Raw genomic sequence first — 16,421 nt, forward strand, 5'->3', positions numbered from 1 at the left:
TACTTTTTGAATATTTTTATTAGTCAGGGATCTTTAATTATAAGCAACAGAAACAAACTCTGGCAAACCTAAGAAAAAGAGGACTTGAATGGTAGGAGATAGTGCACTCACAGGCTTGAGTCTGAAGTCAGGCAGCTGCAAAAATTCTAGTAGCAGGAACCCTTAGACTGTCTAACCAGCTTGAATAAATGGGCTTTAAGCTTTTTATTTTTATTTGCTTAAGAAGCGAAGTCTTAGGAGGGAGAATCCGATTGACTGAGTTTAGGTCACATGCCCACTTGTTGGCTGTTTGGGCGCATCAAAGTTTAGGACTCGACAAAATTATCCACAACTCGGTAATTTCCCAAAGTAAACCAGATGCTGTTGAAGAAATGGATGCCGGGTGACCACGACCAGGACACATGTTCACTCCACCTTCTTAGTCCTCCTGGTGGGAAACGTTTTGTGTACCGCCTTTCTGCAAAGGGGATGGTCATACCAACTGAACTTAAGTACCTGGCCTTTCACAGGATGTGGTGGCAGCAGAGATGAGTGAAAAAGCCCCAGGCCCACCAGACTGCAGAAAAGAAAATAACCTCAAGGGAAGATCTCCCTGCCTTTAGCTTGGATAATCCCAAAGTTTATTGAGTTCATGAGAGTGCATTTCACAGTGATCTCCATGTGGCATTCTCTGAGGAAAGACTTAAGAATTTAATCGGCCTTTTTCACCTCCAATTTCTCCCGTTCCTGCCCAGGGTGATTAATGAGATGATGGCCTTGATGACAGCTCCCCAGAATCCCCAGGGATCTGTAATCTTGCAATAGCATCCTAGGATGATTTGTTTTCTCCCAGGCCCCTGTGCACTTCTACGGGCACATATGAAGCACTCGGGAAAGTCTTTTGTAAACCTGTCAGAAGTATTGCTGGGCCCTGCTGGGCCTTCTCTAGTTTGAATTTCTTTTCTTCTATTTCTCACGGTGATCAATTTCAGGTGGTTTTATCCTCTTTGTTTTGTTCTTTTCTTTTTTTTTTTTTTTAACAACTCTGTAGATGATGACCTCATTTCTTTGACTCTGTCTGGATGATCTCTTTCTATCACATGGTTTCTGTGGCTCTTCTTTTGAGGAATATGCTGAGAGACTGGTTCAGGGAAGGATCAGTAATGAACCCCCAAAGACGTATAGAACCTGCTTTTGATAGAATGGGTCATGGGATGGGGCACAACAAATAAGCTTCTTGTGAACAGTTGGTGTGACAGTAACACAGATAGCATTGGGTGTCTTTAAATGGGAATTATTAAACACAGAATATTTTACCATGTAACTACCTTTGAATTGGGTAGAAATGGGTAAAAAAGGAGCCACTTAATTCGTCCGTGCCTTTCCTTCTTTCTTGTGTCCTGGTGGTCAATTCCTTATTTCCTGCTTCCTTACTCTGGGCCGGGTGTTTTTTAAGTGCTTTGCATGTCTTAACTCATAAAACATAGGTCTTATTACCCCTATTTTCAGGTGAGGAAACTGAAGGTCAGCGTGTATAACTGCTCAAGGTCACAGAGACAAAAATCTATAGAGGGGCCCGGATTGGAGCCTCTAGGATCCAGCCTTTCACCACTAGGCTAGAGTACATCCCTAAGGGGCAGGGGCCGTGTTCTGCATCTCTTGCTCTCTGTGCCTGGCACTTAGCAGGTGCCCGCTCACCTCCATAGCCTCCAATCCTGCAATTCTCTTTCTGGGACCACTCTCCAATCCCACTGACCTTCTTTTATTTCAAGCTCCTTTTCTCAGGGCCTCAAACATGCAATTCCTTCTGACTGAAATGCTCGCCACTCCCTTTTCCTGTCTAACCCTGGCTGACTTCCACTCATTGCTCCGGTCTCTGTTTAAATGCCACATCCCTCAACCTCCAATGTGAGGTTTTCCCCTATTAACACTCTCATAGGGCCATGTATTTTCCTGTCAGCCCATTTATTACAGTAATGATTTGCTTAATGTCTGTCTCCTGGACCAGAGTCTACATTCCATGTCTCTCTAGTTTACTGACCTGTCCCCACCATCTAACACTGCCTGACCCAAGTAAGCATCCAGGAAATATTTGTGGAATAAATAGATGCCTATTGTCCACTTGCCAACTAAATGAGGTTTTGAATGAAGCAGGAGAATCAAAGATAGGGCTTAGGATGACAACTGCACTGTTTCAGGAATTGGTACCATTATACCTTCCACCCAGGGGATGTTATTCAGATTATGTAAGGAGCAATCAGGACTTAACCGTTGATCTTAGTGCTGGAGCACTGGTCCAAGAGATTTCCTGCTGTTCCAGGTGTTAACCTGTTAGTGGCTGGGAAGGTATCGGGGATTGTTCAGGTGAAGGGCTGGGCTGCTTGGGGAAGTGGGAAAGGCACTCTAGGAACTCCTGGCAGTAGGCACTATCAACCTAGCTGGAAGTATTTCAGTAGTCTAATAACCAAAGTAACTGTACTGGTATCTACTGCTCGTATCTGGGCCATGAGTAATCACCTGAAAATAACCCAACAGGGATTTCACATGAAGCACCAACTTCTGAGTCACTAGGCATGACAACATTTTGTATGGTATGAGTCATGCACCCAGGATCTTAGCATGGGAAAAGATACACACTTTATGTAAAGCTGGGTCGTGACTGTCATAGGGAGACTTCGGATGGGTCTCAGCTGCAGAGATGGAGGAGAAGAGAACCATACAGCAACTTTTTTGGACATCTTTTATTATTCTGATGCCTTGAGAAGTACAAGGTGCTTAAGCACTTCCTCCATTATTAGTATTTTTGATGTTGCTAATAGGCCACTAGAGATGGGCTTACTAAATGGTGAAGGCAGATGTGCCGACCCTGGACAGGCAAGGCTGAGATTCATGTGTGATGGCAAAGACTTTATCTTCACAAGGTTGGTGAACTCCAGTCTTCAGCGCCAAGGGGTCCAAGATCAAGTGGTGATGGCTGGATTTTGCGTATTTGGGAGCTGGGGTGGAGGCAGGAAGCTGACTGCTGATGGAAAGTAATTTTCCCTGGAGATACCTGACCTTTCTTTAACCCTAACTGTAACCTGCAATGGCGCTAGTTCTTTTGCCTGCAGTGGGGCATCCCTTTTGCTGGCTCTGATGCTGATTGAAGGTCAGTCTGAGGGCTAGATATTCCAGAGGCAAGGGCTGCCCCTTTGCCCCTCTGCCACGTGTGATTCTTTTTAACGATCCCTACTCCTTCCCCCTTTCCTCTTGTCCCTAATCTTTTCCTTTCTTCTTTGCTTTTAATCATTTTCCTGGCTTATATCTCAAACTTGCTGGTGGCAAACAGAACAGAATTTGTTATTGACTCCTGGGTCACTTGTTTCGTGGATTACTTCAGGTCAAATCCTATTAAAGTAAATGTCTCCACTGTGGGGAAATCTCTCTGAATAACCAAATAGGGCATCTAATCCTCAAGTAAGGGCCAGCTTATTGCAACCAGGATTTGATAGCAGGCTTTAGAAAGAGCTCAGGTGGACTTTGTTTCCAGCAATAAGGCAAACTACGTGACCTAAAAACCTTCCCTCTATAAAACATCTATAAATGTTTTATAAAATATAACAAACATCTTTTTAAATGCATAGCTGAGCTCATAAAAATGTAAGGAAAATCCCCAGGGGTCCAAAACAGAGAATCAAAATCAGAGTGATAGGTATGAACTGAAATTGGGGCTGCTCTGTGTGTGTGTGTGTGTGTGTGTGTGTGTGTGTGTGTGTGTGTGTGTGTGAGCATGTGTGTATATGTGCGTGTGTGTGTCTGATCCAGTAATCAGATGATTTGGGTTTAATGTGCGCTAGCTGGGTAGGGGGGTGGTGGAGGATTTGGATCTTTCCAAGACCCTCACAAAGCTAAGACCCTCAAAGGAGAATTCTGTGCTCCCAGCAAAGGGAGGTATTCGAGAGAAGGCATTGCTGGTTTTAGCCTGAACTCTAGCTGGGGAAGATAAAAGTCTCTGGGAAAACTCCTGTCATCATACATGTTTAGTATTTAAATTTACACTACCTTCTAGGACCTCAACTCGCAGACAAAATAATTAACGTAAAAGTGAGCCAGTTTTGCCTTTAAATCTGGGGTGCCTGACACAAGGAAATAAAAACTTCTTGAGAAGGACATATCTTCAACCCAAACAAAATAGGAGTGGCATAGATAAAAGCCTGGGTGAATGTTAAGCTTCCAATCCCGAATTATAAAACATAAAGCTTCTGTGAATCAGATTGCCAGATTTAGGAAAACAAAACAAAACAAGAAAGCCAAGTAACTTTGAATTTCAGGTGAACAACAAATAACTTAATATAAGCATATCCCAAATATTGCATGAAACATACTAATACTAAAAAATTATTTGTTGTTTATCTAATATGTAAAGTTAACTGGATGCTCTGTATTTTACCTTGCTACCCTCTGTGTGCAAAAGTCAGGAGACACAAAAACAGCAGGATTAAACTACCCTAGAGCCCCAAATACTAGAGTAATGAGATGTACACTTTTAAGTCATTCAGTGCATGAACTGATTGAATTTATCTTGAAAACATGAGGAAAGAAAATTTTCAAAAATGATTTGGAAGCTCATTGGAAGACAGGTTGGCAATTTCTTACAAAACAAAACATACTCTTACCATATAGCAAGCAATTGCACAACTTGGTATTTACCCAAAAGAGTTGAAAACTTATGTCCACAGAAAACCCTTCCCGGGGATGCACACCACAGCTTTATTTATAATTGCCCAAACTGGAAGCAACCAAGATGTTCTTCAGTAGGTGAATGGATAAATAGACTATTGTATACCCAGATAATGAAATATTACTCATCACTAAAAAGAAATGAGCTATCAAGCCAGGAAAATACATGGAGGAAACGTGAATGTATATTACCATGTGAAAGAAGCCGATCTGAAAAAGCAGCTACATAGAGTATGATTCCAACTATATGACATTATGGAATAGGCAAAACTATGGCGACAATAAAATGATCAGTGTTTGCCAGGGGTTAGGGGGAGGGAGGACTGAATAGTCAGAATACAGAGGATTTTTAAAACAGTGAAACGACCTATATAATACCATGATGGTGGACACATCTCACGACACAGTTGTCCAAATTCTCAGAATGTACAACACCGAGTACACCTGAATGTAAACATGGACTTTGGGTGATGAGGATGTGTTCATGTAGGTTCATCAATTGTAATAAATGAACCACTCTGGTCGGAAACTCTGATTTGGAAGTGTTGATGGTGGGGAGGCTGTGCATGTGTGGAGTCAGGAGTATATCGAAAGGGATTCTAGAGTGTACCTGGTCTTCCCATTGTTTTTCCAGATGAGGAAAATGTGGAGTTCGTCAACTGGTCTGAAAATCCAGGGCTATTAGATGGTGGAAATCAGACTCAAATCCAGTTCTGCCAGTTCCCAAATGATACTGCTTACATTCTATTACAGTGCTTCCAGGACCAGGATTATGGCTGTGAAAGAAGCTGGACAAAAAGGGACACAAATTGTACGATTCCCGTCATATGAAATATCCAGAGTAGGCAAATGCATAGAGATGGACAGTAGGTTAGAAGTTACCAGAGGCCGGGGGAGGGGAGGAATGGGGAGATACGGCTGCACGAGGACAGAGTTATCATTTGGGGTGATGAATAAGTTTTGGAAATAGAGAGTGGCGTGGTTGTACCACATTGGTGGTATAATCTCACTGAACTGTACACTTAAAAACAGTTAAAATGGCAAGTTTTATGTTGTGTATGTTTTATTACAACTGAAAAAGAAAAAGAAAAAAAAGATCACGGCTATTGTCATTCCCCACTCTCCCAGCCTCTCCAGGCCATTTGTAGGATGGGGACAAAGACTTTAACAAGCACTGAAAAAAATCATTGAGGGGAAAGTGTAAACAGGCAGAGACAAATACATGATGTAGGACCATCAAATTAGAAGTGACACTTGTCTATTATTAACCCACAATTTCTCAGCAAAGTAAAATCTGTGAGCTGATACTGGAAAAATGCCACTTCTATAAGCTATTTAATTTTTCTGGATAGGGTGTAAAATAACTGTTAAAACCATAAAAGATACCATATGGCATCAAAGAAAGGGAAAAAAAGAATTCTTTTTGTTGTTGTTGTTATTCAATGAACAATTAGTTCTCTATTCTCCTTTAAAAAAAAATTAAGGTGTCTTTGAGGGAAAAAATTCAGAAGTGTCAGGAAGACATATCCAAAATGGAAAGAAAGTTGAAAAGATAAATAAAATGAGCATTCCTTTAGCTATATTTGGTGGAGTCCTGCAGAGAAAAAAATTCCAGCTAGGCAGCACTGAGACATAGTTTATTAATGCAGTTTCCCCCACAGCAGGACACAGAAAGAGAAATTGGTAAAACAGTCACATTAAAAAATTATGACTCCTACATCTGATCTTTATGGATCCACAGAAAAGAAACTGTCCTCTCGAGTCGTCCTTGGGCCATGTGGAGGCAGGGATGCAAAGAATGTTTTTTCCTTCCTAAAGCTCCATGACAACATTATTTGCTCACACATGGTAGGAACAGACTGAAAGATACGTCCTACCCAAATGTAGGGGGTTTTAAAGGTGTTTATAAAAAGAGTTTAGGTGAGATTTTGAGCAGTTCTTCCAATTACATTTTGAAATATACTTTAGTCTTTTGTTGTTAAAGGGTATACAAAATTGAAATCTGTTTGTATTCTCTTTGGGGGGTAAGTTACAGTAGGTAATGAACTGGTTAGAAGTGGAATATCCCCAGAATTTTAGAGCTGGGGAGGAGTTTAACAATCATCTCATCCGGTGTTTTGCACAGTGTAGACTATGCCACACTGATGAGTTATTAAGTTAATTTAGAGGCTTAAAACTAGCGTCAGAAAGTAGAGAAAGAGGAGGAATAGAATAAAACTGAATTGAGTATGAAAGTGTTTTGCACATACTGTTCTGTGAAACTTTTGTTTCAGTTGTATGAGAGTGTACATGTGTGCCTGTATGCATGCTGCGTCACAATGTAAAGTGTGTGTCTTACTGTGAGCCCTGGTAAAAAAAAATTGGAAAGTTACCAATCTAGTCAAACACCTCCTGTTCCAGGTAAGATACCTGGAACCAGAGAGGGGGAAATGACTTTCCCAAGTCACAAGACTCAGAAGTAGCCCGAGTCTCTTGACTCCCAATATTCTTTCCATTTGATGCTAATAATCATGTCTGCTTGGAGGTGGGTGTCAACTCTTGCCCTGTGGTTTCCATACCAACTTGGCAGCTGACATTCTATTTCTTTCTGGAGCAAGTCCTGTGCTTCTGGACCAACCGGACGCCCCTCTCCTTTAATGCTCCTGCCAACCTCACTCTACATGTCATCAGTGCTTCTGTGGGATGTGGCAGGTGTGTGGAGGGACAAATAATCGGTGCCCAGGCCTGGATGACCCACGACAATTGGGTAGCTCAGAAGGTGCACAGTTCCACAGCTTACTGCTCCCTGCAGCTGATGAGCCACATGAGAAATAGAATCACAGCCTCCCTGTGAAAAAGAGGGGGTGTGTGTGACGACTCACACAGAGGACATTCTCAGAAAGGAGACAACCAGCTGACAACTGTGGGCTTTAGGTAATTCCTGCCAGACTCATGCACTCTGGCTGGTCTTTCTGAGCCAAAATAGAAGCATGTAGAAAGTGTTCTATGCCTGCAGAGATACAGCAGGCTTATGAAAGAGGATTCTGCCTGGAACTCAAAGTGCCTCTGGTTTTGACTTAGAGGAGAAAATGATCTACCCCACCAGTAAACAAACACTTGTATTGCATTTACTCTGTGCCAGGCACTGTTCTGAGAATATTACAAATGTTTACTCATTTAATCTACATAACTGACCTCTAGGACTTAAGAGGACACTCCTAGCTGTAGTCAGAAGGCAGAAGGTGGAGAAGTGTTGAGATGTGTTAAAATAATTTGTTTTTCTTCCTGATTTGAAGACAGGAGGGCCAGTACTCTTAAAAGAGTTTACAACTATGCCATTGACAAAGTGAATTAATCAACAGTCAAATCCAAGGACTAAAAGTCAACTGCCTACTTTCTCTTGGCAGAAGGAATTGGGAGGAAGATGGTTCTTCTTGTAAAGATTCATCACTTTTTGATGCTTTCCAGAAGTGGTGATGGATTTGCAATGAGCCATCTATTTTTTTTTTAATCACCCTTATATAGTTTTAGTATAGCTGCCTTTGGTACAAGGGGTCTGCTTAGGTCCTGAAGCCACCCCCTCAAGCCCACATAGAGATCAAACCTGTGCCCTTGGCCATATGATACAGTGCTTTGCATAGAATCATATGCTAGAAGAGGGTTTTTATTCATTTAAAAATTAGTTTATTACCAATTTCAACTGAACCTGACCTTGGAAACTTCTCGATTTGACTTTGATGATGAAAATTAGTACAAATTTACTGATGTGTAAGAAAGGCAAGACTTGTTTTTTTTTTTTAAAAGACCAATAGGAAATGAGTTTTTAAAAAAGTATCTATATATGTCCTTATGTTTTATATGTTAACTTAAATTCCACAATACTCTGATTGAATCTCCATTTCCTAGATTGGGGAACTAAGCTAAATGATTTGTTGAAAGTAAATAAGGGAGGGACAGAATTCAGAATAGAGTCTGCCTGCAGAACCCATTACTCTTTCCACATCATGCTGCAGCCTGAGAGTTCTTTTTTTTTTCCTTCATCTGAAAAGCGATTTGGCCGTAGCAGCATTCACTGACCATGGCAAAACATTAATTGATCCTTCCATGACACAGCCTCCCGGTTATCCACAAGGAATAGCAACAGTTAAACCATCTTCTTTACAATTAAGTCTTGATTTCCTTAACAACTCCACCATGTAATTAAACTTATTTCTCAAACGGGCAGATAAGGTTCACTAAAGAATCAGAGAAGAGCTATTTAAATTGTGCTTAGTTTCTTGCACTGGGTTAACCACGGTCAAGTCTGGGCTTGGAACTGAAGTTTAGGAGGAATGTGGAGAATGCTGCTCGCCCAGAACTTACCAGTGCTGAAGTTATATGGGAGTCCGGGTGTATTTCCTGTGCATCTGTGACACTTCTAACTTAGCCCTGCTCATCCATCTCCACGAATAAGTCGGGTAAACATGCAGATTGCCGACTATTTATTGTTTTCTTGGACCAGCCTCTGTTAACTTGGGCGGCAAATCTCATATAGTTATTAATCATCAGACATGAAAATTGCTTCTTTTTGAAAGGTGTATCTATCAGAGGTTTCACAAAATGAATGTCTTGAAAAAGATATACTTGCCATTATCATTAGAGTCTGTGGTTGTATTATGAAGATATTTGGCTAACACCACAAAGTTTATGGACCCTATTTTTTTTTTCCTGTTGAGTTGGCTGAACATACGGATGGTGTTAACTAGTTATATTATACGCTGTGTTTTAATGCTCAGCGAAAAGGGAAACCCACGGAGATTTAATACCATCATGAGTCTATAAAACCCTAGGTTTACAAATGCAAGTCAAATAAAAATCTATTAAAAATCTATTAAGTTGCTTTGAGTTAAAGGTCATTAAATAAAAGACGATAACAGATCACTTAAACCCATATATCAAATAAAATGCCAAGATAAAACACCAATGGGTCATTAAAAAAAAAAGACACAAACCAAGTCCACCTTCTCTCCCTTATGAGTTAAAAAGGAGTTAAGAAAATCCAAAAGTATTTTCTAAGTTTGAAGTCCCCAGGAAGTAAGAGTCCAAATGCCACATACAAAGTACTACACACTTTCCTGGTCTCACAATGGTTGCTCTGAGGGGACCACGGAATTAGTACTTAGGGGGCGAGGGCGGGGGTGGGGGAGAACAGTACAATCCCTTAAGAGAACTGGATGAAGCCAGATGTTGCAGATTAGGATCTCGTGGGTGCAATGGAACTTATGCTGGGAGATTAAAGAGAAGAATTAATTTATGACTTTCTCTACCTGTTTGCAATATGTGCTGAGCTTATTATGTGTACACATTGTGATGCATGGTAATTACAATGCTGAAAATCATGTGCAACACATGACCACTGTAGTTAGGTTTAAAGGGGGGAGCATTTGTCATATTTTAGTCTGCACATCTGGTTCTACCTTATTTGCCAAATGATTAATATAGGCCTATATTACAGTGAAATCCTTTTATATCAAGGTTTTATTTGCCAGGAAATGGAATGCTTTCCTTCCATGTCTCTTTCCACCTTCCCCCACATTCCATGATGAACTTTGAAATTTCCAGCACTAGGGTTTCTTTGAGGGAGCAGGGCAGGGAATCTGCTCTTGCTTTGTTCAATTCTCTAAGTTCCGTGGTCACAACTGAGATACACATGCACCCTTTGTTTTAAAAGCACATCCACAAGGGAGAAATTCTAGCGCTTATTCTAAAACTAGGCAGGGTATCAGATACCTCAAACAGGTAAAACCACAGGAACTAAATTCTAAATTTTAAACTCCCTTTTATTGAAATATAAGTTTGTTTAGTATATTTATACCACACTTTATGCACATATATACATAGAAGGCAAATTCTGTCAAATAAAAAATTTTTCTTAATAAAAAAATTAAAATAAAAACAAAGTAAAGTGCATGAAATTGATTTTTCCCCCTTCTGGTGAACATCATCACTGTCAAAATTTTGGACGCTTGGGAAGGGGGAGGAAGAAGAAATTCATTATTTGAGTCAGTGCATACAGCCGGTCCAGCATTTGTAGCCTTCAGGCCAAAATGACAAGCTGTAAGGAACAAGACAGACAAATTGTCAGGGTCTGCAGGACTCCCCCCCATCCTGTAGGTTCCGCTCCCTTTGTCCTATCGGGAGCGGTTCCCCAGCTCTTAACAGTGATCTCACCATCACAGAGCCGGAACAAAGGGAGAACACAGGAAGGGGGCTCCACCAGCCAATGTCATAGCCCTGCTCAGGGGACCACCAGCGCTGCGTTTGGTAGGAAATTGTAGAATTAGCCCAAAGGCTCAAATAGAAGTTTTCCTTTTTCGGAAAGGGAAGGAGGGGGCCATGGAATGGGATGTATCTCCCACAGAGACGGCCACCGGGGGGCCAAACTCCAGCAGCAGCCAGTTTCTTTGGATGCAAACTCCGTGCTGGCACAGGGAAGAATCCTTTCATAGGCTGGGTGGAGGGAATGTTACACTTCTCGCCTGGGTGAGTGCGTCCTCTCAGAACTTTGAAAGCAAGCAGCTTGGGACTGAGAGAAAGGGGCAGGTGGGTGAAGCTGAAGTTTTTAGCCGCCTTCACTCTCGAGTCTCCAGCTGGGCGTTGGCCGGCTGGTCCCAGGCGGTGGTAGAGGCAACGGCCCTTCCCCCATCATTCACTCCCCAGCCAGAGGTCTCTCTCTCTCTCTTTATTCCTCCGGGGGATGCTAAATCCCTGGTCAGCGGCCGTACTTAGCCTTACAGTGCAAAATGTGCTTGGCGAGGAAGTCCAGGCGGCGCTGTAGCAGCTGAGCGTGGGGCTCGGCGAGCGCAGCCAGCTCCGGGAAGCGAGGCTCGTGGTGCTGGTAGAGGCGCAGTAGCCGGGCGGCCGCGTCCTGGCCGCGGTGCAGCTCCAGGACGCGCCGCGCTGTCCGCTCGCGGAACACGCATACTGACTGCAGCAGCGGCTCGTTATACTTGTCCCACATGCCCGCCACCCGGTAGCCGTGCACCAAGCCCGCCTCGTTGTCCAGAAAAACCAGCGCCCCGCCGGGGCCGCGGTGCAGGTTGCTTGTGGCGCGCTGCATGACCCGCGGGTCCCACTGCAGGCTGAAGAGGTTGCTGACTAGCCGGTCGAAGTTGGCCGTCAGATAGTCGAAGAGGATCAAGTCTGTCCATTGCACCAGGTCCACCAGCTCCGCCTGGCTGCGGTTGGCCAGCTCGCCCCCGGCGGCGCGCAGGGGCCGTAGATGGCCGTCCTCGGAGCGCCAGGGCGCGGGCACCACCACGTCCGTGAGGTTGGGCAGCCAGCGAGTTAGGCTTACCACGCTACCCTCTGTCCAGTGCGCGGCACGAAGCTCCTCCTGCACCTGAGCCCACTGCGCGCCCCGAGCCTCCACCCGGGCTAGTGCCAGGGGCGGCACGTGGCGCTGGAGGCCCAGCAGGCGCGCCAGGTAGTAGGACAGGGCCTCGCCCTGTATCTGCTCAGGGTTGATGCCGTAGCGCACGCAGGCGCGGGTGCCGTCGGCGAAGCGGGCCAGCCGGTTGGAGCTGCGCCCGCAGCCCCCGCGCTCCAGGGCCACCACACGGGCGCCGCGCGCCGCCTCCAGCCACGCCGCCGCCTGGGTCTCGGAGAAGCCCCGGGGCACCTGCTCCTCCAGGCCGCGGCTCCAGAAGACGCCCCCGTGCACCGCGGCGCGTTTCTCCCGTTGTGGCCGTCTGGTTGGCACGTGCCGCATGCGCTCACCCAGAGGCTGCCCGGGCGGGCCGTCTGCACCGGCCGCTAAGGTGAGCAGCGCCCGGAAAGTTTTCAGGGAGCCGCCGCGGGCGTCCCGCGCCAGGGGCGGGAGCAGAGGAAAGCGGGGCTCGGGCTCCTGGTCTCCGCTCCGGGCCGGGCGCTGTGGGAGTCGGTCTTCGGGCGGCCGGGAGGCTGGCGGCTCGGTCCGCGGCGGCAGGAGCCCGCTCCACAGCGCCAGCAGCGAGCCCAGCGCCAGCAGCCAGAGCCCCGCGGTGGCGGCAGCGCCCCGCATCCTCCTGCCCATGCTCCCCCGGCCGCGCCGGTGCCGCCGCCGCTTCAAGCCGAGCCCCGGCGCCCGGGTCCCGGCGGCGAGGCGGGCCCCGCAGCTCGCTGGCTCCGGGGCTCCGGGCGCCTCAGTTCCATCGCGGCCGCGGGGCGCTGCAGGGCTCTGCCCGGCGCTCTGCGCGGCGCTGGGAACTCGCTTCGCTACCGCTTCCCAGCTGCTTTTGTATTTCGCTGTGAGACCCTCCGGCGGGCGCGATTCACAGGCGCCCGGACCACGTGGGAGCGAGGGGGGATCCCCCTCCCCCTCCTCCTCCGCCGCCGCTCCCCACCCCCACTCCCCCGCCCCCTTCCCCTCCTCTTCTCCTTAAAGCGGCGATGGCTCTTCCAAGCGGGAGAAGAGGCCCCACAGTCAGTCAGGGGCTTAGGGACCGGGAACAGGAAGCCCGGCTGGCTGCGCCCGCGCGGGGGCTTCGGAGCGGGCGGCACCCAGCGCGCGGGGCGGGAGCGACGCGCCCCTGGTTCTCGTGGGGGTTAGCGGTGTCGCGCAGTCCCTTCTCCTGGGCAGCTCCTGGCCTCCTGCAAAGTTCAGCTTAACCTCCACCAAACTCCCGGAGCCGCCCGGCATGAATTGGGGCGGGTCCCTTTGCCTTCTCCGTTTCCGACGGTGTGATTCACCCTGCCTTATGTAAATCCCTGGGATTCTCTCCGAGCCACAGAGGATGTGACTCCAGCCGGGTTAGAACCGTCTGTAGCAAACAACTTTGAACCGACATCCTCTTTCCCGAGCGCGCTCACCACACTGGTCACTACGGGCTTGTGCGCATTGAGGTTGACAGCTCCGCCTTTCCCGAGGGACTCTGCAAGCTGAGCATCTAGGCAGGCTCCCATACATTCGTTCATCCATTCCACAAAGCGACAGTCCTCGGCTCTGGTCGCAGAGCAGCAAAATCCTCAGATGCGGTCCCTGTGCTCACGGAGCTCACATTCTAGGGAGACCTTCAGGTTGCCGTGAGAGCGTTACAACCCAGGATCCGACCTAGCGCGAGTAGGGGTAACTCAGAGACCATTTTTCTAAAGAAATGATGCTGTTTGTCCATGACGAAACCGAGGCACAGAGGAGGGATGGGACTTGCTCAAGATCCCAGAGGTAGCAAGTAGAGAAACAAAAATTCAAACTGGGGTCTGCCGGCAGCATGCCACTTGATTTTCCCTCCATCAAGAAAGTTCACTATTTTTATCAAGTTCCCAGCATTTTCATTTTTTCCCTCAGTCATTTAGCAAGACACTTTATTCCCAAAATGTGACTTTCAATTCAACAAGTGACTCCCCCCATTGCTTTTGACTTACTAGTTTTAGGGAAGAAGTGGCTGGGAACGGAGTGGAGGAGGAAAAAAAAAGATAAAAAACAAAACATCAACCACATTGTCTTCCAGCCACTTTTGGGTTCACTCTACCAGGAAAGCTCGTGGACAAGCACTGGCTGTCTTCCCTCTCTGCATGAGACTGTGTCCCAGATCCAAACCAAGATTCCCAGGTAAGACAGGAGATTGGAGGGTTGAGGGTGGAATCTACCTCTGAAAGCAGGAGTTTGAAATCTGTTTCCTTTTCTGTGTTTCTTTTCTCTTTTTATCGCCCCATCAGATGCACATGGGGGTTTTCAACTGTATCAGCTCATCAGCTGGCGCTGATTATGTTTTGTTCTCCAAAGAATGAATGTTCTAGACACCCTAAGTTTTGTGACCGAGCAGAGGCTTCCAAAGACCACATTGGGGGCCTTCCAGAGCTGACCCAGTATGCCCTCCAGTGTTTCCATATTGGCTGAAGTGTGGGTCATTGTTGAATCTCTTCTGTACCCAACGGTGGCTATATCATGCATTTTTATAGATCTTATCTGATGTTGAGGTTACTATGACTCCCATATGGATACATCAAAACTTTAATTCATTGAGGTACTGTCTTCCTGCTCTGTGGAAGTGGCTTACCTCCATCATTCCGTAGAGGATAGGGACCGTGTCTTAACAACTTTCTATTCGCCTTACCACCTAACATAGTTATTGCACTAAAAATGTGCTCGATAAGTTGAATTTAATTTTTTGTCTTTTGGTTTAACTTCTGAGAATTTTTTTTTTTCTTTTTAATGAATTGCTTTCCACTTGGGTAAACTGTAAGCAAGATCTCCACCTTGTGGGCATAAGTAGAATATCATCTAACTAGACATACATTTTCAACAAGTTGGTTAATTAAGTTAAAGTCTGAAAATGTTACTTGGGTACCATGGACCACACCATGTCCTGGGGATATGGGAAAATCCAAAGTAGTTGGGGTCTCTGTGTTTCTAGCTGTTCTGTTCACAAAAATGTTAAATAACTTTAAAGGGTAATTCACTGTAAATTCTATGAGTCTGTCTTGTCTGTTGTTTTGTAGCTGCCTGGCACAGTGCCTGGCACTTAGTGGGTGTTCAATAACAATTTGGTGAATAAATCATTGGAATGTTAATGCGATAAAGCTCTGCAAATCACATGTATCAAGTCATTTAAAAAACTGCTTACTGCTAAAAGATACAAAATTAGAACTTTCATTCAAGTAAGGAAGAAGAATACTGGTGAAGGATCCACATAATGTAAGAGAAGGAAGCACGTAACTTTCAGTCTGGGAGGGCTGGCTTCAACCCAGATACTCCAAATCCCAGAATCTTCCAATCACATCACTGGTATTGATGAAGATACTGAAACCTTAAAGCAGTCAGCTAAGATCTTACATCTCAGAAGACAGACTAACTGTATCACAGCCCTTTGCCTGTAGCCACAGGACTGAATTCACTGGGTACCAGAACAGGAAGCACTAGTAGAAACTTGAACAAGTACATTGGAATGCAGTGTTATAGAAAGCGATAGGAATAAAACAGAAACAAACCCAAAGTGGAATGCAGTTTAAATGCATTATTAAAATGATTATTTTAGACAGTGTTTAAAAACACTCCTCTGTTTACCTGTAAGATGAAGATGCTCCCATTCTCTTCCACTTCCAGCCTGAGGACAGCCCCCCACGCCCAGGGCTGAGCCCTGGTGGCTCTTTGGGACAGCACAGTTTCTCACAATGTGTGACCTCAGGCTTGCTTCTCTGGCAGTTGTTTGGGGATGAGGGGAGATGCTGCCCATCTGTCCCTATGTAGCAGCCTATTTGCACCTTGAGAACTTTCTTAACAGTCCTCAGAGCTTCCAATTGCTTCCTTCACACTCTTTCACAGTCCTGTTTGAAGAATGATCTGGCTTATATAACGGTGCCTCCTGCGAAGAGAGAGGAGGTGGAGTTAATGGTTGGACACGGGCAGCAGGTGGAAGTTGGGAGATTCTCTAAGTCTGGTGTTTCCAGTTGCTGGCTCTCTCTTTTCTGGCTAGTTATTCTCCCATCTGTGAGTTTCAGTTTCCACATCTGAGAAATGAGGATGATCAGTCCTACCTACCTCACAGGTTGTTGTGAAGTTCATGTGAGGTATTAATGGTAACCATAACAGCATTAGCAGCAAACACTTACTGAGTGCTTATCATGGGCTTGGTACCGGACTTAAACCCTGCACATAACATTCTCCTTTCACTTTCCCAACAAGTGGTCTTGTCCCCACTTTACAGTTGGGAAGACTGAAGCTTAGCCAGTAATGGACCTGAAGTTGTACAGCAAGTATATGGTAGGGCCAAGATTCCAGAATGAGG

The 16,421-nt window shown here is 45.7% G+C and overlaps 2 protein-coding genes across 2 annotated transcripts in view; one reads left to right on the plus strand and one right to left on the minus strand.

Annotated features, from left to right (window-relative positions):
* Positions 1 to 10,475: 10,475 nt before the first annotated feature.
* On the minus strand, positions 10,476 to 13,028 carry FJX1 (four-jointed box kinase 1). The gene has a single exon (XM_010964672.3). It carries the CDS (start codon positions 12,728 to 12,730, stop codon positions 11,429 to 11,431), a length of 1,302 nt encoding a protein of 433 aa, XP_010962974.3. The 5' UTR covers positions 12,731 to 13,028; the 3' UTR covers positions 10,476 to 11,428.
* PAMR1 (peptidase domain containing associated with muscle regeneration 1) overlaps positions 12,343 to 16,421 on the plus strand; it is a 148,215-nt gene continuing 144,136 nt past the window's right edge. The window contains exons 1-2 of the mRNA XM_074372172.1: positions 12,343 to 12,476; positions 14,145 to 14,245. Of these exons, the coding sequence (XP_074228273.1) occupies positions 14,209 to 14,245 (37 nt within the window). The 5' untranslated portion in view covers positions 12,343 to 12,476; positions 14,145 to 14,208. The remainder of the gene's footprint in view (positions 12,477 to 14,144; positions 14,246 to 16,421) is intronic.

Source organism: Camelus bactrianus, chromosome 10 (assembly GCF_048773025.1).
Source record: "Camelus bactrianus isolate YW-2024 breed Bactrian camel chromosome 10, ASM4877302v1, whole genome shotgun sequence".
NCBI lineage: Eukaryota > Metazoa > Chordata > Mammalia > Artiodactyla > Camelidae > Camelus > Camelus bactrianus.

What these genes read in the sequence shown, in the direction of transcription:
- FJX1 (XM_010964672.3), bottom strand. Translation starts at nt 12,730, where the DNA reads ATGGGCAGGAGGATGCGGGGCGCTGCCGCCACCGCGGGGCTCTGGCTG.